The sequence below is a fragment of the Lissotriton helveticus genome, chromosome 10 (assembly GCF_964261635.1).
Source record: "Lissotriton helveticus chromosome 10, aLisHel1.1, whole genome shotgun sequence".
NCBI classification, from domain to species: Eukaryota; Metazoa; Chordata; class Amphibia; order Caudata; family Salamandridae; genus Lissotriton; species Lissotriton helveticus.
The window spans coordinates 342,803,127-342,828,340 of NC_136071.1; the positions used below are offsets into that span (position 1 = coordinate 342,803,127).

General features: G+C 48.9%; 1 protein-coding gene across 31 annotated transcripts in view; it reads left to right on the forward strand.

The window, feature by feature from the left end:
* MAP4 (microtubule associated protein 4) overlaps positions 1 to 25,214 on the forward strand; it is a 1,839,191-nt gene that overhangs the window by 1,755,486 nt on the left and 58,491 nt on the right. For all 31 annotated transcript variants that reach the window (XM_078662502.1, XM_078662520.1, XM_078662498.1 and 28 more), the window contains one exon: positions 24,255 to 24,367. In XM_078662502.1, coding sequence (XP_078518628.1) covers positions 24,255 to 24,367 — 113 coding nt within the window. The remainder of the gene's footprint in view (positions 1 to 24,254; positions 24,368 to 25,214) is intronic.

Below are 25,214 nucleotides of genomic sequence, written 5' to 3' on the forward strand. Positions count from 1 at the left end.
TGCACCTGAACCTGCACATCCTCCACCTCTATGCCTGGAGATTGAGAAGTTGCAATTGGGTGCTTTTTAGTGCCTGGATACCTTAACAGGTGACAAGCAGTGCTCAAAAAAATCTCCCTTGCATTATCTTAAATTACATTGCTCTCCCTCCAGAGGTCGTGGATATTATTTTGGCAGCCAGGTGTCCCTTTACTAAATATGTATATACCTCTGTTGGAGATAGTTTGTTGCCTGGTGCGTGGCCAAACAGGTTGACCCCCGCACTTCATGCCAAACTGTCTATTTTGTTATTTGTGTTGTCCTTAGCTCAACAAGGCTTTGCTTTGGACACAGTTCAGGGGTACCTGTCAGCTATTTCAGCCTTTTTACATTTGCTGGGCCAGCCTTGGTTTAAATCACTAGTTGAGATACATTTTTTCAAAGATTTACAACATTTCTTTCCACCTTCACCTTTCATTATGTCCCAGTGGGGCTTAAATTTTCTTTTGACCTTTCTCATGTGTTCTCTATTCGAACCAATGCTTAACTGTCCTCTTAAGTTGCTTCCTCTTAAGACGATCTTTTTGGTTGCAATAACATTAGCATGTAGGGTGAGCAAGCTTCAGGCCCTCTCTGTTAACCCTCCATATGCCGATTTCTACCCAGATAAGCTGGTTCTTCTGACTCAAGCCTCAGTTTAACCAGAGGTAGTAACTCTCTTTCATGTTGGACAAACCATCACTTTTTAAATGCTCTTTGCTGTGCCTCACCCATCTATGGAGCAGGAGAAACTACAATGGCTGTATCCAAAGAGAGCTCTCAGTTTATGCTTCTATTGTACCAGAGAACACTGAGTGGATGACCAGGTCTTTTTTGGATTCACAGGAGCAAAGAAAAGTGGTGCAGGAAATACCCATCTCTTGTTGGATCGTACTCTGCATCAAGATCTGCAACGTATTAGCGAAGAAGCAGTCTCCTGAAGCCTTGTGGGTTCATTTATCCAGAGCCAGTGCTGCAACTACTGTGTTGGCACGTTGAGTGCCTGTTCTGGATATTTGCCAGGCGGCTACAAGGGCATCACTTCATATGTTCATGAAATATTGCTGTCTTTACAGCCATGGTCGTTAAGATAGGGATTTTGCTCATTCAGTCCTGCAGGACTTTTGGTTTGAGCCAGTTCACAGACCAAACTCTTGGAAGGAACTGCTCTGCTATCTATTCTAAGGAGAGAATTCTGCGGTTAGAAGCCACTCTCTCTGAACAAGTTATTTACCTTTGCTAATGCTCTTTCTGGTAGACACTCTGTCAAACCACAGATTCCTTACTGACCCTTCATCCTCACCATTCTGTGAACTGGACTCTTTCACCTAAAATTTTCATAGTCTGGGAATCGGTACGCGTGTCACAACTAATTTGATTTTGACTTTGTCTCTGCTGGCACAGAAGAGTTAAGAAACAACTTATAGCAGCACACACGCACATTACATCCGACACAGATGAGGTAGATGGGGATCCACAGGCACCACCCCCTGATGCACAGAGTTATTGCTTCAAAATTTTCCAAATCCTGTTTGACTCCTGTAAAATATTATAAGGTGCGGAATCAGTGCTTCAATAGTGTGTATCAGAGCGTTACCAAAGGAAAATAACTAATCATTCGTTTTAGAATATTAGCAATGTATCACTCTGTAGCACACCTCACTAAGTAGTAGCTAAAATATTTGTTTCAAGACCTACTCCGATCTTTCTCTGGTACTGCGTGTTTTGAGATCATAGGGTAGGCGCAACATTGAAAGCAGCATACTAAATTATTCCTATTAAAACTGCTATGCATTTGTCCCAGTTCTTTTATTCCTGTGTGTTTCTACTAAGTTTTCAACCTAAATGTCAAACACAGCAATTCACGGCAGTTTAGTCATAGTAATGCATGATTTTTTGAAAACTACATCCATTCTAGATAAATAGATAAATAATACCTTTATTTGGTTAAGTAAATAAATAACCGTGAAAGATATAAATCAAATAACAACACATAAAACATATAAATCCATTAACACATAGTTAAAATATATTTTGCAGAGTACTTGAAGTATAAATAGTAAAGCAAATACACTTGCTACCTGTGCAATGAAGATGTAGATCCAGTATACAAATAATGTAGGTGCAAACAATAAAATTGAGGATTAAGGCCAGACTTTCTGAATCCTAACAATGCTGCTCAAAAAGTGCTCCATATTTACATAGGTACTAATTTCTCCCAACATAAAGGGGAACAATATTGCTGGTCTTACTTGTTGAACTGAGCCACTCTCAGAATGGGAACCAAAAACCTGGGAAGAGTGTATACACTAAAAAGCATTACATCATGTAGAATGAAACCTGAAGGTTTATCTCACTCCTTTGGGCCTAAAGAACAGTCTGCAACCCAACCTTTAGGAAAACTGATTTGATGGAAAGAATTCAACCTGAACCTGGATAAAAGCTGACAATGGTAAATGTTATTGACTCGGTTCAGGTGTGGTTCGATAGAACTAACTGTTTTTGTCAGACAGTAAGCCTGAGCAGCTGGTTTACACAATTCATGGTCCTCCCTGAGAACAGAAAGGCGAGATAAAAAATTCAGTTTGACCCAGAAGTAATCAGCCTTGACAATTTCCTCGTGCTGCGTAAAAAGTCTGGGCCGACCCAAAGCTGTCAGTGCAGACTTGATGTAACTTAGCCAGGGAATTGCTTTAGAGTTGGCCAAAGAAACGCAATCCTGAATTATCAGTTTATTATGGATTGGCTCACTCTTATACCATATTGAGAGCCAATGTAGTAAAGGCCTACGTTTAACAGTATCTGAGATGTATCGAAGGCCGAGCTCCTTGTGCATGACAAATGTTGGCGAACTGCCTGAAAAACATTTTCCTTTTACTGAAGATGTCTGCATTATGATACCCCCAAATATCACTGCTGGAGTGGCGTAACAATAGCCCCGCATTTTGTGGAGGCCCGTGGTCCAGGGGGCCCCCTCCGGCACTCTGCACATAAGGTGCCAAGAGCTCTTGACAGGATCCAGAGCATGGGGGGGGTCTATGTGCTTTGCAGGGGGCCCCTTGAAGTTTTGTTACACCACTGCACTTCCGTAACAGGTAGTAGAAGCACACTTGGTTTTATAGACATAAATCAAAGCTTTTACGGGTTTCCTGCACACCCTTAAACTGAAACCCAAGCCCGCTCCACACAATCTGGCCAAAGTGAGCATTTTTGATTGAAAAGTTAGGGCCGGAGAGGAGGACTTGTCATCAAACAGAATGCCCAGATAATTAAAGGAACGACTTGAGTGATATTTGCCTTAAGGTAAAAATGATTCTTGGTTTTGGTGGGCTTAATCCCAGCAGCCATCATAAAAGATTTTGAGGTGTTCACTGAGAAGTTCAAATCCTCCATGAACTCAAAGTAAGAATCAAAGAAGCTGTTGAAGACCTAATGCCATCCTTGACATAAGAACGGCATCATCAGCATATAAGAGAACTGGTAGCGCCCAAGAACTCACACGAGGGGTGGTCTCCTTGTGCTTCTAACAATGACCATTGATTTGGTTGATGAATACAAAGGTGGCCAGAAATGCTCCCCTGTCTCGCACCATTTGTGATGGGGAATCTTGTGGTGCAGGTGCCATCCTCGCTGAATCTAACAGAAGCAGACCTGTCCATGTGGATGTCTGCCAGGAAAGAGACCAAAACATGCTCCACACTTAAACACAGCAACGGTGGCCACAGCTTTGAATGGTTCCCCCGATCAAAAGCTTGAGAGAGCCATAAATCCTAAAAAAAGAATGTACCCCTCTTGCCCATCGAGTATTTTTTAATCAGGTGGGGTAAGTTCAAAAATGGGTCAATAGTCCGTTGTGCCCAGACCGGGCATGAACCCATACTGAGAGTCAATAATGATCTTCTTTTCAGCCCAGTTAAACTTTTTAGGACCACCTGACCCAGAACCTTGACTGTGGTGTCGATGAGCGAAACTGGCCTGTAGCATTTTGGGCCCTCCTGGTCATCCTTTTTTAAACTGGCACGATGATGGGTTGAGAGGAGGAGCCAGTTGATGCAGCAGGATTTAAGATGTTTGTCAACAAGGGCACCCAGGTGGCTACATCACTCTTAAAAGGTCAACCGGCACACTGTCTGGCCCAGGGGGCCCTATTACAGGACAGGCACCTCATAGCATGTGTAACTTCCAGATTGAAAAAGAGGCAAGAAGAACTGGCAACCTTCATACCAATATAGAGGTCATTAACTCCTTGCTATCATCAAAAGAACACATCTGCAAGAAATGGTCAAACCATTTGACTTACGATATTGGTTCTGTACATAGTATCTTCAGCCAGGATAGGATAATTTAAGGCTCCCCAGAACGCTGCACAATCATTAGAATCATTCGCACAGATTGGCTGAACCGAAAAGTTTCCCTTAAGGAATTATTTTCTCTCCATCAGCACTTTCTTGTCATTAGTTCTTAGGCACGGTATTGCCTTCCTATATCTCGCACAGCATTTAAGGGCTATTTTTAAGGCAGCATGGGCTGAAAACATTCCTCATTAAACTACCACGGTCTACTAGAAGCACAAGGGTCTTGACTAGGGGCAGTAAGGGTGCGCCTTATCCCGACACAAAGTGCAGAGAAGGTGGTAAGAACGTCCTTAGGACAAAGGTCAGGGTCAAGACCGTTTTCCATCTCTAGGCATAACCTCCTGAAAAGAGTCCCCTAAAATTCCTCTGAAATAATTTTAGACCACCTCAGGCATCTACTCTGATCTGTGGAAGTCCAACATTGCAGGCTTGAGATTGATGAGGGAATGTGCTGACTTAGATATTTTAGAACTAGCACCAGAGTGTGATGGGCACTCCACCCTGTCCCTTTATTCTGGTAACCCCCCAAAAGACTAGAGAGTGACATGGAAATCAGGATATTGTCCACAATTGATTCTGCCCCTGGACCAACATAAGTGGGAACTAACTGAACACTGGGTATAACAATAGAATAGCACTATGGCTGCAGAAAACAAACGAGCTGCTAAGAGTTGTACGGTCAGCTGAAAAATTCACTTGGATATCAATCTCGTCCTAATACCTGAATTTCATTCCAAATCTAACATTGCCGAAATGCTTGCATGCTCTCAGTATGTATGAATGCGGTATTATTACAGCGCAAACCTTGCCAAAAGACTTCGGACCACAATACACAGTCAAACACAAGCATAAAGTCATTGAGTGTTGGGAGAGGTAGCTCTGTTATTGAACGTTAATGCATTGTACTGTAGCGTTCTTTAAAAAGGCGAGTTTTCAACTCTTTCCTTAATTGGTGCAGCACTCAGGGTTTCCTCAGGCATACTGGGATGTTGCCCCAGATCCTGGATCCATAGGTGGAAAAGGCCTGCTATGTTTTATTTTGGGTTTTTTACACTTCTTAGCCATATTTGATGGTGTCCTGGCTGTGCCCAGAACTGTCTGAGATGGTGAACTTGTCTGAAAGATAAGCAGGTGTGCTAGTTTTTGTAATGGCTTTGTAAACTGATATTGTGGACTAGCAGTGGGAGCCAGTGAAGTACCATCAGGATGGGTGTGATGTGATCATATTTCTTTAGGCCTTTGATGAGGGGTGTAGTATGCTCTTAAGAGGGTGCCAATTTGGAGTCTGGGAGACTATGGAGCATGGCGTTACTATCATCCAGATGCGAAAGCGCAAGGGCTTAAACAGCAGTTCTGAAGTCACTCTGTTACAGAAAGTTTCACTTTCTCTAAAAGAGTGCTGGTATTTTTTCATATAGGTGTTAAGCACGTTTCTTAGCCATGGAAACAATTTGGCTCTCTGAAAGCCCTCCAACCATCCAGCAAATTTTAAAGGATTCTATCAGGTCAAATGCTTTGAAAATAATAAAACGGATTGCCCCAAGTTGGCTCCTCCTACATTGTTGGTCCTTTTTGTCAGGCAGTTATATTTCTCTCTTGGTATAACCATATAACACACAATGTTTAGTGCATGTATTCTCTCTACATGCCGACACATTGCAGAGGCATCTGATTATGAATAAGGGTGTTTTTTAGAGAAGGTTGATATTTTAATTCAATAAGCATAGTCTTCCATTTCGTATCTTCAAGAAAAATACCTGTCAGAACTCTGATCCTGTCTCATCAGGAAGAAATAATCTATGGAGGGCTTCCCTCACTCTTCACACACAAAATGAAAAATTGTCCGGCATATGGAAGGGTCCCAACAGTGAAAGGTACCCAATATGACCCAGGCAAAAATCAGGCTAATGTTGGACCTTCCACAGTCGCACTGGATCCTACACACTCCCTATATATGGCAGAGGTATTTAAACTAGGGTATGGGCCCACCTGAGGGTGGGGGGCTGAATTGAGTGAGGGGAGGGCGTCAGGCAGTGGTCACAAGGGCTATTTAAACATTCCCCTAAAAAAGGTGCATCCCCCTCAACTCCTCCTTGGACAGTTTTGGGGTGATCCATCAAGCGGGGGGCGAGAAAAGGGGGGTGTAAAAAAATGCATTTTGCTCATGCAATTTTCCTAAATAAAATTAAACAGCGATACTGCAAGAACGACTAAACTGAACTTTGGCACAAAGTTAAATCTTGTTTAAAATGCTTGTTTTTTTGTGACTTGGTTTAAATTCGTTCTGTGGTTTTAAGAAATTACGGTTAAAATATTTGTACATTTCATGCTGTCAGATCTCAAGATAAGATAAGATCTGATTGGCTGCCACCACATCGACAAAGATGTGGCGCCAGCCATTTTTGGACTCGAGAACTTAATCCCCTGTCCTGTAAAAAAAAAAACATAGGTGAACCCGTTCAAGCTTTTTTTAATGTTGTGGAGACCCCCAGCAACACTAAAAAAAAAAACATTGCAAGTCCATGACCCCAGGAGAACTTGCCGTATTTTTTATTTTTTGGGCACTCCAAGCTATATGTTCTCATATTGCCTTCAGGGACACATTGTGGTTGGTTCAACAGCTGCATTTTGTGGTTTAAAAAAGGTTTTTTAAAAAAAGACTCCGAAGACATGTTTAAGGCCTTTTTTTAAATGCCTCTTTTACAATGACACCGTTTATATTGTTAATTGGCATAGTCAGCCATGCTTGGTGGCAGGGAGTCGGGCGTAAGACTTGGCTTTATTTTTATATAAATGAAAAAAAAACAAATTCAATGAAAGAACCAAAGGTTAAAGTTACATTGTAGGCAGGAATTCTAATATGCTCCTTTAAAAAACCCTGAATCGCTGAAAAAACAAAAGGTTAAAGGGGCATCATAGTTAGGATAAAATAAGTTAAAGCATACCCTTTTAAAACACTGACAAGCACCACATTTAGCAAACTCACGTAACTATAATTCGTACCCTTGCCACGCACGCAGTGCTTCTACCCTTGCATATTACATCACTCATGACATGTTTAGTGACTGCACTGGTAACATCCCTAATGTCATCTGAAAGCCATCATTGATAGCACATCACTGTGCATTGCAAGGGCACAAGTTATAGTTACCTTTAAGGCACGAGTTATAGTTACTTGAGAATATCTTCGGTATTGTTCGTTTAAAACATTGTTTAAACTGACATTTTCACCTAACTACAATGTCCCTTTAACCACTGTGTTTTTAGGTTTTGCCTGCAAGTACGCACGTAGTGCGCATGGGCTAAAAAACCTTTTGAGTTCTATGTCGGATCGATGACCCGCCTCTGTCTCTCATTGGCTAGCTCCATAAATGGAGGCTAGCCATTGGGAGACAGAGGCTGTCAATCACGCTTTCTCGGGGATAACGCGATTCGGGGGCGTTTCTCTGGCTTTTTTTAAGTCCCGCCCCTCTGTGCACGTCATCTCGGCGGTGGGCGTGTTCTTTTTTTTTTTTTCTGTCAGGGCGTGTTTTCTCATTCCGCCGAAGATGGCGCCGGGGCCCGTCGACCACTGTTTCTCCTGCTCAATGCTCAGGTAAGCAGCATGTTTTTATCCCGTTCCCCCCTCCCGCTCTCCGTGTGCCCGTTACCGCCCCTGCCCCCCTCCTGCTCTCCGTGTGCCCGTTCCCGCCCCTGCCCCCCCCTCCTGCTCTCCGGGTGTCCTTCCCGCCCCCCCACCCCCCCTCGCGTCTCATGTCGTCTGTGCCGTTCCGCCCCTGCCCCCCTCCCGCTCTCCGTGTGTCCGTTCCCTCCGCAATGACTTCCTACACACCTCTGCCAAGAATCCTTTCTTGTAAACAAGCAGCCACCTGGACAGCTAGTCCCAGCTCTTTGTGACACCCATCAGTGTCCAGCGTGCCTGACCTCGCCTGTCCTAACACAGCTTCTGTACCCCTACAGATGGACAAAGGCAGGGGCCGTGGGCACTTGGGAGGGACGGTCCGTTGTGGGGGAGGGGGAGGGGAGGGAGAGGGAGTTTTGGCCCACGACCCCAACCAAGCATCCGCGAACCTCCCCTGAGCCCCCCCATCACCAAATAACCAACCGACCCTTCCGACACCCCTCCCTGTGCACCAGTCCTCCCAGCCGAACGCTACACAGTGACAGACCATTTGCTCGTCCTGCTAACATGATGCTACAAGTGGCAGAATACCATATACCAACTGAGAATGTGTGGCGTGTTAGTGCAAATTAACTAATACAGTAATTTCACCGGGACAGCGCGTCTGGCCTTAACGGCGCTGTACCCTCTATCAGAGCTCCATTACAGCCCTTCGGAGCCGCCTCGCGCGGCACTTACGATGCCCATCACCCCTACGGTAGTCCAGGCATTTTGGGAGCAAGTCCTGCACCTGACTAAGCTACGCAGCAGGCTTTTAATGCTTTACGTGCAATGTAAACCGGGCGAGAGCTTTACACCTGCCCCATTGTACTCGTGAAACGCCTGCCGGACAAGCACAACTCCAGTCTGGCCCATACAAGTCTGCAGGTGCGGCCGCAGGGCACCCCACGGGCTCCGACCCAGTCCATCCAGCACCTTTTACCAAGGCCTCCGTCCCCGCTTTGTGTCCCCTGCTGCCTGCCCCGTGTCCACACGTCCTTTCATGCCACGTGTCCCCCCCCCCCCCCACCATGCACGAAGTTCGCACCCATTGCAGCGCATGGAAGCCACACCCCCGCATACGCAAGCACCTTCTTGTACAATTTGTAATGCGGAGTTTGCACTTTCTTCCCCAGGCGCCCCCGCCCTCCCTGCAGCTGCGGCCAAACAGGCTCCGCACCGGCGTTCCTCTGCTTGGCACTGCCCAGGCGACGGCGTCCCTTTGAGTGTGTCGTCTGCCCTCCTGCGCTTGTGGCGAATGCCCCTCCTTTTCCTTCTGCTGAGTCCTTGCCCTCCCAGCCTTCTCCCCTCTGCCCGCATCCCATACATCCACTATTCCATGGCATTAATTCCTCAATCCAGCCAACCCCCCTCCTTGTGCCCCGTCCGAACTCCTAGGCCCAGCAAATCCCCGCCCCAGACCACCTCCCCCCCCAGGCCCAAGGACACCCCCAAGCCCAACCCACCCCCCCGCCCCCGCAAGACCCCCCCACCACCGCAGAGCCCCCCAGCCCGGACCATGCCCCCCCCCCCCAGCGCGTCCCGGCAGTCCAAGTGCCCAGCAACATCCCAATACCTGTGCACGGCACCCCCCCCCCCCCCCCCCCCCCCCGGAACCCGCACACGCCACTTCCGCCTTGTAACATAGTGTTTGCTACCTCACACATTTTGTTTGTTTTAAATACTTGCACTGGTGCCTACGTAACGTCTGTTCTTGTGATGGAGTGTCTGCCTTTTATTGCAGTATTGAACGTCTATGCGTATTTAGTACATTTTTGTAACCTGCACACCTTTCACTTTTTTATTTTTATTTTAATGCACCGATTGCTACCTCCTGTATTTTTGTTGCTCACTAGTGTCACTTTTGATCCATGCAACTTATTGTTTGCCTCCGTTTTACGCTCCTGTATATCATTATTGGTCCCCCCGCGAAGCGCCCCGACACCGCGAAGCCCGCGCCACACAAGACCGCACAAACATAAATAAATAGCTCACTCACGTTAATCCTTTGCCCCGCCCCCATGCCTGATGCCGCCGGGTCCTTCAGGTGGACCGAGCGCCACCCATCCGCCCGTGGAAGACCCCCCCCTTTCCCAGCCCAGCCAAGCCCCCACCCTGTGCTGCCGGCCCCCTCCCACTGAAACCTGCCCCCTAGACCGGCCCCATCCCACCTCCAAACCTTCCGCTGTGCCCCCAACGATCTGTAGCCAGCCCCCTACCCACGCCCACCGGCTCTCCTTGTCGTCGCCCCCCTTCCCTCTGCTGCGATCACTGTTGCGTTGAGCACTGTGGCACCCCTGCCACGCGCCACTGTCCTACCAGATGTAGCCTCGACCCGCACCTAGCGTATGCAACCTTTATTACCCTTCATTGTGCGTCTGCCCCCCTCATGCCTCCAGTCCAGGCAAAGACGGGAGCATAGCTGAGTACTCCAAGCCCACATTACCAAAACCTAAGATGCTTTCCACGGAAGTCACTGACACAATAATTGCGTTACTTGTTTACAATACACACTATTTATTCAGGGCCGCGTTAACACCCACCACCGCAGTTATTCTTTGTGAATCATAGTGAAGTGCCGTGCCTATCTTCCTTTGCGAGAAAGTAGAAACGACTAACTAAACAAATTATTTCGATAATAGGTCTGAAAAACAGAGTAGTAACATGTCACTGATAGAGTGCCTGCTCAGAATTTTGTCATGCAATCTGAATAGACTTTAACATGTTATGCTCTATTTACCAAAAAGGACGACTGTGGGAAACAGGTAAGTGGGAAATTGTTGAAGGATGGATGCCTGACAGTAACAGTCGTGCTCGTCCTCCCTACCGCCCCCTTCTCCATGCTTGATCCTCCCTTCGCCCGCATGCCCCGCGCCCCCCCACCCCTACCAACCCAATTAGCCATCCCCTACCATCGACTGCCCACGCCGGCCTCCTCCTCCACAAATTCCTTTCCTCTGATGGGCCCCTTTTTCTCGTCCCTAGTTCCCCTTCGCTCTCTTCCTTGGCAGCATGCGGTGCCCCCCCCCCACTCCATTAGGCGCCCTCAGTCTTTGTGAGGTAGTGTCAGGCTGGTCACTCAGAACTCCCTCGCTCCTCACAGTATTCAGCAGGAGGATCCGGGCAACAGCAGGCCCGCCGCACCCTCGTTCGCTGCCCGGACAGAATTTGTCCACCTACCCTGTCCCCGCAGAGCAGCACGAGCCGGGGCTCCCAGTTTCCAAGAGAGGGCTGGTACAGTGATGACGCCCACCAGTGTCCTGTGCTACGGGCGGCCGAGTGGTCAGTGCCGAGAGCTCCACACCTTAAGGAGGGGGGTCAGTACTCACAGAATTATGGCGCTATAACATGCCCCATTTTCACGGCGTCCTCAGTCCCAAGGCACAGCCCGGTAGTGTCCTGCCTGCAGTTGCCTGATTGTGCCTCCGTGTGCCCCTGTTTCCTGCTTGTGCCTCCGTGTGCCCCTGTTGCCTGCTTGTGCCTCCGTGTGCCCCTGTTGCCTGCTTGTGCCTCCGTGTGCCCCTGTTGCCTGCTTGTGCCTCTGTGTGCCCCTGTTGCCTGCTTGTGCCTCCGTTTTCGTGCCCCTGTTGCCTGCTTGTGCCTCCGTTTTCGTGCCCCTGTCGCCTGCTTGTGCCTCCGTTTTCGTGCCCCTGTCGCCTGCTTGTGCCTCCGTTTTCGTGCCCCTGTTGCCTGCTTGTGCCTCCGTTTTCGTGCCCCTGTCGCCTGCTTGTGCCTCCGTTTTCGTGACCCTGTTGCCTGCTTGTGCCTCCGTTTTCGTGACCCTGTTGCCTGCTTGTGCCTCCGTTTTCGTGACCCTGTTGCCTGCTTGTGCCTCCGTTTTCGTGACCCTGTTGCCTGCTTGTGCCTCCGTTTTCGTGACCCTGTTGCCTGCTTGTGCCTCCGTTTTCGTGACCCTGTTGCCTGCTTGTGCCTCCGTGTGACCCTGTTGCCTGCTTGTGCCTCCGTGTGACCCTGTTGCCTGCTTGTGCTGTGTAAGTGTGTGTAGAGTGCTCTGTGTGGGTGTGTGTGGGGGGCTTTGTGTGGCTGTGTGTGTGGGGGGCTTTGTGTGGCTGTGTGTGTGGGGGGCTCTGTGTGGCTGTGTGTGTGGGGGGCTCTGTGTGGCTGTGTGTGGGGGGGGCTCTGTGTGGCTGTGTGTGTGGGGGGCTCTGTGTGGCTGTGTGTGTGGAAGGGCTCTGTGTGTGTGTTTGTGGGTGTCATTTGCGAGAGATAAAGCTAGTGGCATTGTAAATGACAATGCCATGTATTTATGTTAAAACAAAACATAAATAAAAATAATGTTCCAGGAGCATTATAAACAGCCTTAAAGTGTTCGTTTTATACTGGAACGACTGTCAGTGATGGAGCTGAGCTCACACTATTTCCTTAAAGCACTTTCCCTAACATAAAAGGCTTCACATTAATGTATCATATATACAAGTTTGAACAACTTATACATATGGATCCAAATCTTGCCTAGTGGCAAACAAACCTCTTTCACAGGTCTATATTGTGGAACTGTAAACTGTCAGCCAAAAAGTTTGTGCTGCTTGCGGTTCGGCCTACTTGTCTTGTGGACAAAATAAACATGAAAACCTGTTGTCCCGGACCCCAGATAGCATGCCCTTGAAATCTAGCTATAGGACTTCCACAGCTCTGTGCAGTATTTTAATTGTTAAAAGTGTTTAAAGCGCCACTGATTATACCTAGGAATCCCTGCTGAATATTTCTATAGAGTACAGGTTTTAAAATACCATTGAAATAAGTTTACACGTCTGGCCAAAGTAACCATTTATTTAAAAAGCATTACATGCCCATCTAATACTGCAATTTGCTGCTGATTCCAGGTAAACCGACATTACATTTATTTCAAAGTTTTAACCTGAGATCACCCTAGAAGTTTTTACAAGTCAACATCAAATCTACGCTTATGTTAATGACTGACTTAAAACTTTAAGAGCACGGTGCTGTAGCATAGGCTCACATAGTACTGAACAAATCGAAATTTTTGAGTGCAAAATGTGATAAAGAAATCAGTGATGCATCGCGCACTTAGCAAATATAGGATGCAATAAATGTAGAAACTTAACCTTTTGCAAGGTCCAAAACCACAAAGGTCTATCTTGAAACAAAGTAGCCTTGCACTCTCCTTATTCCACAGTTCAGGTTAAGTCGTAATGTTTACCCAGGCAAGTTGTTTAAGACTCTTAAGGTTTATGTCTGCTACTTAATGAACAGAGGAGATCTTGCAGTGAATCAGACCTTCCGAGGACCAGAACCTAAGACCGCTATTCCAGAAACAGCACGTTCTGTAGAAGGTGTGCACCACTATAATTTCACAGTCCGATGTCCTTGGACAATGGAGAAGAAACATCTCCACATCAATAACAAAGGCAGTAAGGCTTGTTTTAAAATCATTTGTGCCAATTTATAAATGGCCAAATTGAGATGGTGTTGGCTGGCAACACTAACACAGTTTTCAGTTTTTGAAAACTGAAGGCACAAAAACGTTTTGGATGTGAAATAGTGAACATTGCACCTTCATCATAACGAAGTATCCCAGGGAAAAAATATTTCACATGGGTGTTGGCTGAATTAAGAGCAAGGCTTCAAATATCGGTTTACGATGGGTGAAAAACTGAAATGCTGAAAGGCAGCCAACAGCCTCATGAATGCTTTTTTTAAAACAATCTGTTTATGGAGTATTATACCATAAACCGACTAACAATAGACTGCAACAATGAAGCCACAGGTTCTTACTCCAATCTCTCCGCCCCCATAAAATGTCATAATCCGACCCATCTGGCATCCACACAGATGTTTCCATACAGAAGTGTTTTCGGATATGGTCATCCAGCCTCTTGCAGAGGTGAGAGCTGCCTCACTCTGGGCTCATTCCCACATCTTGCCAGGAGCCCCACACTTTCTCACATTTGCTTGGGCAGCCATGGATCTCGTAGTCCAACTTCTTATTTATTTATTTATTTTATTTATTTAAAAATAAATAATGTTACGGTATCTACTTAGACACCGCCGCTGCACGCGGAGGTCAGTTCTTTATTTTTCTGCGGCAGCCAGCACAGATCCGGAGAGAGCAGTACCTCAAGTCACTTTTTGACTCTTTTTTTAAAACTTTTTGTTGACATCTTTTTTAGTCGTTCTACTCCTGGTGCACAGGGATGTCATCTTAGCGGACCGGCTTCAAGCCTTGTGGCTCCTACCACCAGCTGATGTCAGTGACGGACCCCATCTTGTGTGCCTCTGGTGTCTGGAGCGCAACCATGACCCGAAGTCGTGCTCTGATTGCCGGGCTACGGCCCCAAAGTCTTTGCATGAGAGGTCCAAAAAGCTTCTGGAGGCTGGCAGTTGGCTCCGTGCCGCTTGAGGTCCCCCAGTCGAGACGTAGGTCACGAGACCGGTCGCGGAGCCATCACCACTACTCCTCATCAAAGTCTTCGTCTTTGGAGAAGGCGAAGAAGCACTGTCACTCTTCGCGCTCTGCCTGTCCGTCGGTCGAGGCGGAGGTAGTCGTCCAGCTTTGCCCGTGGAGCATGCTGGGTCGGCTAGAGCCTCACTCCCGTTCCGGGAGCCAGAGTGACCCCTGCCCAACTTCATAGCTTTACGAAGCCCTCCACTCCATCTTTGGGCAGCCCAACTCTGCCGGCTCACCTTCGGGCCCGCGGACTCGGCTGGGGTTCTAGACCTTCGATGCTGGCGGCTTCGTCTCCGGCGCCGCAGGTTCCCCACGGATCCAGGCCTGGATCCGGATCGGCGCCGGTTGACCGTACGACCCCTCCTACAGCACCGTATCCATTGGCGGCACCTCCGCCCCCTCAGACGCCGGTTGTGTCCCCAACCATCGTCTACCCCAGCCTCCCCCTTGACGTGGACATGGAGCCGGACCGACGTCGGTCCTGGCGCCGGCTGGTACTTTTGTACCCCTGTTCTCCCCTGATGTTCCCTATCGCCCTGAGTGGCTACCAGAGGAGAGTGAGGAGGACTGGTGGGGAGTCTGTGGACCCTCTGGCAGACCAGTTAGAAGAACTGGACTGGAGAGAGGAGTTGGGGGAGGCCAGTGGTCCGGACACCTCTTTAGACCTTAGCATGCTATCTCCCCCTACCGTGGCTACGGAGGAGGGTGCATCATATGCAATGATGTTGCATAGGGCGGCTGAGGCCTTAAACCTTGAGCTTCCTGTGGTGGCGGTCAAGACTAACCTCCTGACCGAGGTGCTTCAACCGGCGGTGGCCTCTTCGGATCCCCTGCTGCTGTTCAATGAGGCCCTCACGGACATCCTTCTGGGCACTCATCCAAACCCACACATGGGCTCCTGTGGATAGGATGATTGCCCGACGCCACTGCTGGCCTGGTTGGCCCCATGTTCCTCTCCCAACACCCTACTCTCGAGGGCTTGGTGGTCCAAGCCTCGACTTCCACGGGCGCATTCCTTACCGCTCCACCGGATAGGGAATCCAAGAAGCTGGACCATCTTGGGAAGAAAATGTTTTCTTTATCCTGCTTAGGACTACGATCTGTGAACACTGCATGTCTCTTGGGCCTTTACTCCCATTCCCTGTGGGACACGGTCGCACAGATGCTACCACAGTGTCCGGAGGTAGCCCGGGCCGTGCTCTCCCGTGCAGTTGCCGAAGGGAGAGATGCAGCGAAGTTCGCCATACGATGTGGACTGGACACTGCCGACTGGCTGGGCAGGACGAGTTCAACATCAGTAGCCCTGAGACGCTATGCCTGGCTGAGGTCCACTGGCTTTTCCGATGATGTCCAAGCTACACTTTTGGACATACTCTTTGAGGGCCGTCGTCTATTTGGCGACAAAGCAGACAACGCGCTAGAGCGCTTTCAGGAATCCAGGGCTGCAGCCAGGTCCTTGGCCCGTGCTTCTACCTCTCGCCCCGCACAGTTTGCTTTTCACCTCTTTTGTGGCTATGGACGGGGTGCCCTGGCTTGTTGCGCAGGCCTGTGGCTCTGGACGGAAGCTGTCCAGCCTCTGCACGGCCAGGGACGTGGGGGCCAGCGTTCAGGCCAGTCCACCAGCGTCCCCTCTGCAGCAGCCTCCAAGCCCTCCTAGTCTAAACTTTTAGGGCCACCATTTGCCAGTGGATGACAGGATTTGCCATCAACTCCCCCCTGGCTCAACATCACGTCGGACAGGTGGGTTTTGCAGATAGTACAAAGGGGCTACCCCCCCCTTCGAGACTACCCCTCCATCCATGCCAACTTCATTCCATCACATGTCGGAGGATCACTTGGCCCCAACTCCACCAGGAAGTTATGGCACTCTTGGCCAAGGGAGCCATTGAGCGAGTTCCTGTCCCAGAAGTAGGTTGTGGTGGTTATTCCCACTACTTTCTGGTGCCCAAGAAGGACAAGGGCCTGCCTCATACCTTGAGTTGCACCATGAGACATTTGTAGTAGCTACAATGTGAATAGCATAGTCCATCATCAAGCAGTAGAACTGTTATCTAATCCAATAATTAAACATGATTTGAAGATGCAGAGGTTCATAGCCTGTTTAACTAGATATTGCGTTCACCTTCCCAGAACTTTATAAACATTGCTTTCCTAAGCACATGTAAATCTCCGCTTCACCATTGAGGCATTGTTATGCGTGTGGGTATGCATGTATTATAAAACACAAAGAGGAGAGAAAAGGGCACTCCTGAGTTTACGCCTGCCTTTGATATACAATCACAACACACAATGTTGTGAGAACCTGTTTTTGTGCTTAAACCAGTTTTTTTCCAAGCACGCCTGCACCAATGTCTTTCCTCCTACCTACTACTACCCACCCTCCCGAAAAAAGGCAATTCCAACAATAGTGCAAGGTATTGCATGTATAACCAGTATTGATTGTTCACAAGGACTTGTGGATTTCATGCGTCTCTCGCTGCGGGCAGTGAGTGATTGCACTGCCATTCTCCATATTTTGGAAGCTGTGTCAGTCATTTATTTTGCTGGTCTCCCCATCTCATTATTGCTAGCACCAAGCCTAGCAAGATCTTTAGATGGTCTGTGCTGATTAGTCTTTGGTGATATCTTGACACCACCATCTCTGGGCTTGAAACTCTTTAGTCTTGATGATGACCTTTTCACATTATAAGGTCGAAAGGCAGTTGACACTGTCACAAAGAATCCAGATATAGCCCATGCATTAATTGGAGCATTTGTGGAGTATTGCAAAATTATTTTCTGCTGCCTACCTACCACCACTTCTTGGTCTTGCGTGCTTGTTTCATGCGCACTAGTCAACTATTGTCCACTATCTGCACTGTGAGATCACCAATGAATACTTTATTATTGACAGTTTGTTGAAAAAGATTTAAATGTCATCTAAATTATGCCCAACATTGGACTGGTAAAAATAAATAGTTTCTGACAAAGGACTAGTGTTATCCCCTACATTTAGTGACGATTGGGAAATCATTTTCCCATTGTAACACATGAATTTCAAATAATTGGGTCCTTCTGAACCACTTTTACTAAGATTACCCAAGGTTCATTACAGGCATATTGTGTTGCCCTTGTGTATACTCATTGTGGTCTGCAATATGGTGATGACTGTGGGTTGGTCTTAAGTTTATCCACCTCCTTGGTCTGAGGAGAAAGACAAAAGTAACATGGTTGATGGGCTTTTTTAATACTGCTTTGTAGAATCTAATGAGAATTTACAGAGAAGAGGAAATAATTTAGCACATGTCTGAGGGATTCATGGAAAACTGTAGTTGCAGGGTAGTTGCTTTTCTATCTCCACCCCTCATCTCCAAACCTGTGCTTTGTTGCTCCTATATGTGCTTGTGTCTTCTCGCTGTCCTCACTTCTAAATGATTCTATGTCAAAATATGTACATTGCATTGTATTGCCAGGCAGTAGTAAGACGCAGGAGGGGGGTCGTTTTAGGAGGCAGCATACTCCGGTTCGGATGCAAGAATCTTAGAAACCAGGAGCTGTGAATTTGCACTAATAGATAGCCCCCGGATTTCCAGAAAATTCTCCAACTATGTTATTTGGGTTACTATTGCAAGAAGATGTCTTGCTCCAATGGAGACCAAGCATAAGCAGAGGGGCTGGGCAAGAGTAAAGAGGCTCATTTTGAATAATGTAAAATAGAACTGTAGGGTTGAGGTGCAAAGAATCCCAGAATGTAAGGCGCATGTAGTTAAAAAGCCAACCAAATGTCATTGAAGACTATGCATCCCAGGTGGTTTGATCCAGTTTGGCCTTCTAGGACCTGGAAGTGTTGTTTGTTGTACTCTGACTCTATGGGTCTCATCCATTATTTTAGCAAAATGCAGAGAATTTAAATCTAATTTGTGTGTCTTGATGTGATCAATTATAGGCTTACTTGGAAGCCATTCAGATTTCTATGCAAGTACTAGTTTGAAGGCTGGGTTTTACCAGACACAATCAAAGAATCATATCTGAAAGAAACACGTTAGTGATAGATTCCTTACCTTAGAGTTACCCCCAGGTGTCAGACTGGACCGGCAAGTTTTTGTCAGCAGTACCCCTGTGCGCGGTAGGCGTCGTCGTGCGGCTCCGCGTACGTCGTTGGCGTCGTAGTCGTAGAGATGGCGTTGCTAGAGCTACCTAGACGCGCCCACGCGCGCTGACATCAATTCTTTCTTTTTCTGCGCCAGCAAGCGCAGATCCGGAGTGAGCTTTACCCCCAGTCACTATTTGACTGAATTATTTTTTGGGACTTTTGTCTGTTTTTTGCGTCTTTGACTCCTGGTGTATAGGGACGCACGGTTTTAAGTCTTGTGCGGGTAGTCCCTACACGATGTCGGTGACGGACCTGCACTATGAGTGTCTCTACTGCCTGGGGCGTGACCACGACTCCGAGACGGGCCCCGAATGCCGGGTCATGGCTCCAAAAACTTTGCAGGAGCAGTCTCGAAAGTTGCTGGAGGCCTGGGAGTTGGCTCCGCACTGTTCTAGGTCCCGGTCCCGTGGGAGGTCAAGGGACCGTCGCGGAGCCGCCGCCACCACCACCATCGGTCGTCGAAGTCTTCGCACTCTGAGACAGGTAAGGCGAAGCACAAGAATTCGAAGAAGCATCGTCCCTCTCTGCCTTCTCTTAGCCTGTCGCGTGACATGGTTGAGGGTGCGGGTGGTAGCACCCCCGCGGCTCTGGCGGAGCCTGCGCAGTTGTCGATGGCCTACCCACCCTTCCCGGGACCGTCGGCAACTCTGGCCCAGCTACAGGACTTCCTGTCAGCCATGACCGGCCTTTTTGGCCCATCGGGCCCCGTCGGTACGCCTTGGGGCCCCGGAGTTCCGACTAGGGGTTCTCGCGACACCCCCATGGATCCATGCATGGATCCCAGCCGATGTTGGGTGGGCTTTTACGACCTCCACCGACATCTACGGCGCCTGCGTCAGCCAGCTCCATGGCCGACGCCGTCCGCGGCTTCCACCCCGACGTGGAGACGGCGCCGGACCGGTGTCAATTGACGCCGATACCAAGTGGCGATGGGGAATTTCTATCCCTTTATCCATCTGCCTCCCTCTTTTCCACCTGCCCGGCAGGTTGTGGAGGAAGGGGAGGACTGAGAGAGTTAGAACTGGACTGGGAAGAGGATTTGGAGGGTGCAGGTGACATGACATTTTACTCCAGAACCTGGCTCACTGTCTCCTTCTACCGTGGCTACGGAGGAGGGTGGCACATATTCTGTGGTGTTGCGTAGAGCAGCCGAGGTGCTCCTCCTCGAGCTCCCTACGGTGGCCGTCAGGACTAACCTCTTAACAGAAGTGCTCCTGCCAGCTTCTTCCTCTGCTGAGCCGCTGCTGCCCTTTATTGACACACTTTCAGGCGTCCTTTTGGGCACCTGGCCCAGGCCCAACACGGGCTCCTGTGGATAAGAACGTGGCCCGATGCCATCACCCGGCCCCGGGTGACCCTATTTTCCTCTCCCAACACCCGACTCATGAGAGCTTGGTTGTCCAAGCCTCTGCGTCCCCAAGCGCATTCCCTTCCGCACCTCCGGATAGGGAACCCCAAGAAACTGGAACATTTTGGAAAGAAACTGTTTACTTCCGCCAGTTCAGGGCTGCGGTCTGTGAACACCGCATGCCTCTTGGGCCGTTATTCCCATTCTGTGTGGGACACAGTTGCGCAGGTGCTGCCTCAGTGTCCAGAGGAGGCCCGCACGGTGCTTTCCCAAGCTATTGCTGAGGGGAGAGATGCAGCCAAGTACATAATTCGTTGTGGCCTTGACACCGCCGACTCGCTGGGCAGGGCGATTTCCACGGCAGTGGCGCTACGCCGCCATGCCTGGCCGAGGACAACTGGCTTTTACGGGAATGTCCAGAACACTCTGATGAACATGCCCTTTGATGGCACTCGCCTTTTTGGCTCCAAGGCACAGTGCGTTGGAGCATTTTAAGGACTCAAGGGCTATGGCCAAGTCCTTAGGCCTTTTGGCCACGTGCACTCCTTCCACTTCTGGTTTGCCCTCCTTTCGTGGCCAAGAAAGGGACGCCCAAACACGTTCGTTTCAGTGCCTCAGGCCTGCACAGCAATAGTCTCAGCACAGCCGCGGATGTGGGACCCGCTGAGGTGGGTCACGGGCCAGTGAGCGGGTCAGTCCTCCACCTCTCCTGCTGCTACTGCCGCTAAACCTTCAAAGTTTGGAGTTTAGGCCCACCAAATGCCAGTGGGTGGCAGGATTTGCCATCACCTCCCCCACTGGCGCACCATCACTTCGGACGGGTGGGTTCTGTAGATAGTCCGATGGGGCTACTCCATCCCCTTCAAGACTACCCCTCCAGCCATGCCACCTCAGTCCCACTGCATGTCAGGGGATCACTTGGTACTTCTTCAGCAGGAAGTTACGGCCCTCTTGGCCAAGGGGGCCATCGAACGCATTCTGACGCCCTCTACTTCCTGGTTCCAAAGAAGGACAAGGGCCTGTGTCCGATCTTAGACCTTCGGAACGTCAATCGCTTCCTCCGGAAGGAGAAGTTCAAAATGCTCACACTTGCTCAGGTCTTGTCTGCCCTAGACCCGCAAGACTGTTTTGTAGCGTTGGACTTGCAGGCCGCTTATTTTCATATCCCCGTCCTGCCGGCGTTACCTGCGGTTCACGGTAGGCCACGAGCATTTTCAGTTCACCGTGCTCCCTTTTGGCCTTACCAGCGCCCCTCGGGTGTTCACGAAGGTGATGGCGGTGGTCGCGGATCATCTGCGCAGATCGGGGATTTCAGTCTTCCCCTATCTCGTCGACTGGCTGTTGGAGGTGGGCTTGCCCCAGGCAGTCGTCTCCCACCTCCAGACTACGGCCGACCTCCTGCATTTGCTGGGGTTCTCCATCAACGTGCCAAAGTCGCACCTAATTCCCTCTCAGAAGCTCCTTTTCATCTGAGGAGTTCTGGACACGGCGCAGTGTCTGGTTTATCCTCCCGAACAGCGAGTCCCGGACATTCGGGCTATGATTCGGATCTTTCAGCCCTTGTCCTGGGTTTCGATCAGGATGACCTTGAGGCTGCTGGGCCTCGTAGCCTCCTGCATACTGCTGACTAATCATGCCACATGGCATATGCGGGCTCTGCAGTAGGACTTGAAGTTCCAGTGGGCGCAGCATCAAGGGGACTTGTCCGAGTACATCCAGATCTTGGAAGGCACTGCACAACAGTTGCAGTGGTGGCTCACAAACCAACGTTGGGTCAGTAGCAGATCGCTCTCCCTTCCCCAACAGTGGTGATGGATGCGTCCCTCCTGGGATGGGGCAGCCACCTGGGAGAGGCGGAAATCAGAGGCCTCTGGTCTTCGCCGGAGTCCAGGCTCCATATCAACCTTCTGGAGCTCCGGGGGATCCTACTTGCAGTGAAAGCATTCCTTCCCTCTGTCAAAGGGAGAGTAGTGCAGGTGTTCACAGACAACACCACCGCCATGTGGTATTGCAACAAGCAAGGCGGGTGGGGTCGTGGACCCTATGTCAGGAGGCACTGCAAATCTGGACATGGCTGGAACGTCAAGGCATTTAGTTGACAGTTCAACACTTGGCTGGTTCTTTGAATGCCAGGGCGGACAAACGCAGCCGCAGGTGCATGATGACTCACGAATGGCGTCTTCACTCGGAGATGGCACAAGGTCTCTTTCAACAGTGGGGAGCGCCTTGGTTAGATCTATTCGCCACCGAAGAGAATGCGCAATGTCATCACTTCTGCTTGTTGGAATTTCCAAGGTGGCACTCGCTCGGCGACGCTTTTCGTCACAAGTGGAGCTGCAGTCTATTGTACACCTTTCCGCCTATACCACTTCTACACAGAGTGCTGAAGATCAAGTGCAACAGGGTCCAAGTCATTCTTGTGGACCCGAACTGGGCTTGAAGAGTTTTGTTTCCCGAGCTACTCAGAATGAGCATGGATCCCCCGATCCGACTGCCTCTTCGGGAGGATCTTCTGTCGCAGCAGCAGGGGACAGGCCTCCACCTGATCCTGTCCAGCCTCCACCTACATGTGTGGAGATTGAGCAGTGACAGTTGATTCCATTTGACTTGCCTCCTGAAGTCTGATATCATTCTGGCAACCAGGCGTCCTTCCACTAAATCGGTATACGCCTGCAGGTGGAACAAATTTGTGGCATGGTGCACAGCAAAGGCTGTGGATCCCCTTTCTGCCCCTCTTACGGAAGTCCTTTTGTTCCTTCTTACTCTGGCCCAGCAGGGCCTTGCTCTGGGCACTATTAAGGGCTATTTTTCTGCGATTTCGGCCTTTCTCAGGCTCCCTGGTCAGCCCTCTCTTTTCAAGTCCCCCTGTGGTAAATAGATTTCTCAAAGGCATTACTCGTCTTTTCCCTCCTATTCCTTTTGTGATGCCGCAGTGGGACTTTAATTTGGTTCTTACCTATTTGATGTGCGCTCCCTTTGAGCCGCTTCAGAACTGTCCTCTTAGTTTATTAACTTTGAAGAGCCATCACCTCCGCTAGGCGCGTTAGTGAGCTCCAGGCTCTTTCCTGTAAGCCTCCTTTTCTGTCGGTTCATCCAGACAAGGTTGTGCTTCGCACTTGTCCTTCCTTCTTGCCAAAGGTTATCACTGCCTTCCACATCGGGCAAACTATCACCTTGCCCACTTTCTTTCCACCTCCGCACCCTTCCAGAGAGGAAGAGAGGCTCCATTGTCTGGACCCAAAACGTGCACTCTCATTTTATCTGAATCGCACACAACAGTTCCGGGTGGATGACCAGCTCTTTGTTGGCTACGTGGGTGCCAAGAAAGGCCGGGCTGTACACAAGAGGACTATCTCCCGCTGGGTCGTCTTGTGTATCAAGGCCTGTTATTCTCTGGCTAAAAAGTAACCTCCGGTGGGGTTGCGCGCCCATTCTACCAGGGCGACAGCAGCTACTACTGCATTGCGCCGTGGTGTCCCCCTGCAAGACATCTGTCAGGCAGCCACGTGGGCCTTGCTGCACACTTTTACTAAGTATTATTGCCTGGACAGTCAAGTCCGGAGAGACTGCTTCTTTGGCCGTTCTGTTCTACGTGACTTTCTGGTGTAATCTTTGTTCACAGACCCACCACCGGGGTTGGTATTGCTGGGTTATCTATTCTAAGGTAAGGAATCTATCACTGATGTGTTTCTTTCAGATGAACAAGTTACTTACCTTTGGTAACGATATGTAAGAAACATTAATTAGTGATAGATTTATTACCGCCCCAACTATCCTCCCCGTTCTGCGAACTGATTTGTAGGGTTACGGTCATCCCCCTCAGGGCCCTAGTTTCAATGCACTAGTGGTCAGTATCTTGCATGGCTCTGTGTTCCGGGCGCGGGAGGTCGTGTGCAGAACTGACGTCCGCACGCGTGGGCGCATCCAATTAGCTCCAGCGACGTCATCTTGGCGACTACGATGCCAACGACTTACGCGGAGCCGCACGACTATGCCTAGCGACGCGCAGGGGTACTGCTGACGAAAACTTTCCAGATTCATTTGATGCCTGGGGGTAATTCTAAGGTAAGGAATCTATCACTAACTAATGTTTCTTACAGATATATTGTTACCGAAGGTAAGTAACTTGTTTGTCTGGTAAAACCCAGCCTTCAGACTAGTACTTTGATTCTATATCCTATTCCAAGATTCCCCTGCCTTTAGAATACATTTAATATATAATTATTCTAACATATCTCTCTTTGAGAAATAATTCTGTTTATTTTCGTGAGATATTTACCTTGACATTAACTCAATGCTTTCCATTTCAGGGGGAGGTGATGTCAAAATTGAAAACCATAAAAGCAATGTCAAGGACAAGGTGCAGTCGAAGGTGGGATCGCTAGACAATGTGGGTCATGCTCCAGCTGGAGGCAAAGTGAAGGTAAGACTCTTTCTGTGGTTCAAAACTATGTATGCCTCCCTTTATGAAATGTTCCCTTGCATAAGAAATATACACCTGTGTAAAATTGTAATTGATGGGATCAGGGATCTACTTGTCGTAATGGAGAGCCGCTTGATGCAGTGCTCGACTTTCTACCAGGCTCCTTGATTAGTCATTGTTGGGGAGCATGTCTTTCTCTTACCTAGCATACGTATCATTTGCACAGACCGAGAATATTCTTCCATGTGTCAGGAAGGGAACGATATTCTAAGACTGTGCATGTGAGGAGTCTACCCATGCTTGGAAGCTATTGCTACAGGTAAGTAATGCTGTCAGGCTGTCACTCTCATTGTGCGGAGGATTCATTTAACTTGCTGTAAAGTTTCCATCATCACTTTCACCAGTCAAGAAAACAGCATAGACTGTACCAATGATATCTCTAAATTAGACATTTCTTCATAGCTTCTGTTAAGAAGACTTAATTAAACTCTTTCTACATCTTGGTGGCAATATGGTTTTTATACCTTTGAGTTTAATTTTGTGGGAGGTGGAATATTTTTCATATCTGTTCTGGCCTTGTTCCTGTTTTTGCTCCCTCCTCTCCCATGCTTCCATACACAACTTCTCTTTCAGTTCCTAGAACTGATTAATGAACCTTGGATTTGTAGTGATCCAGATAGCAGCTGCCCTTCTCCAGAGTATCTTTTTTCTTATTGCTTTATGAATAAATCTAGTCTGGGCTACATTTGGCCTGCTTCTAGGAGTGAATTGTTAATGAAGGCCAGTTTTGCACTGCGGTTACTTGCAGCTTTTATGGGAGCCACTGTCTGCCCTAACCAGTGATAAC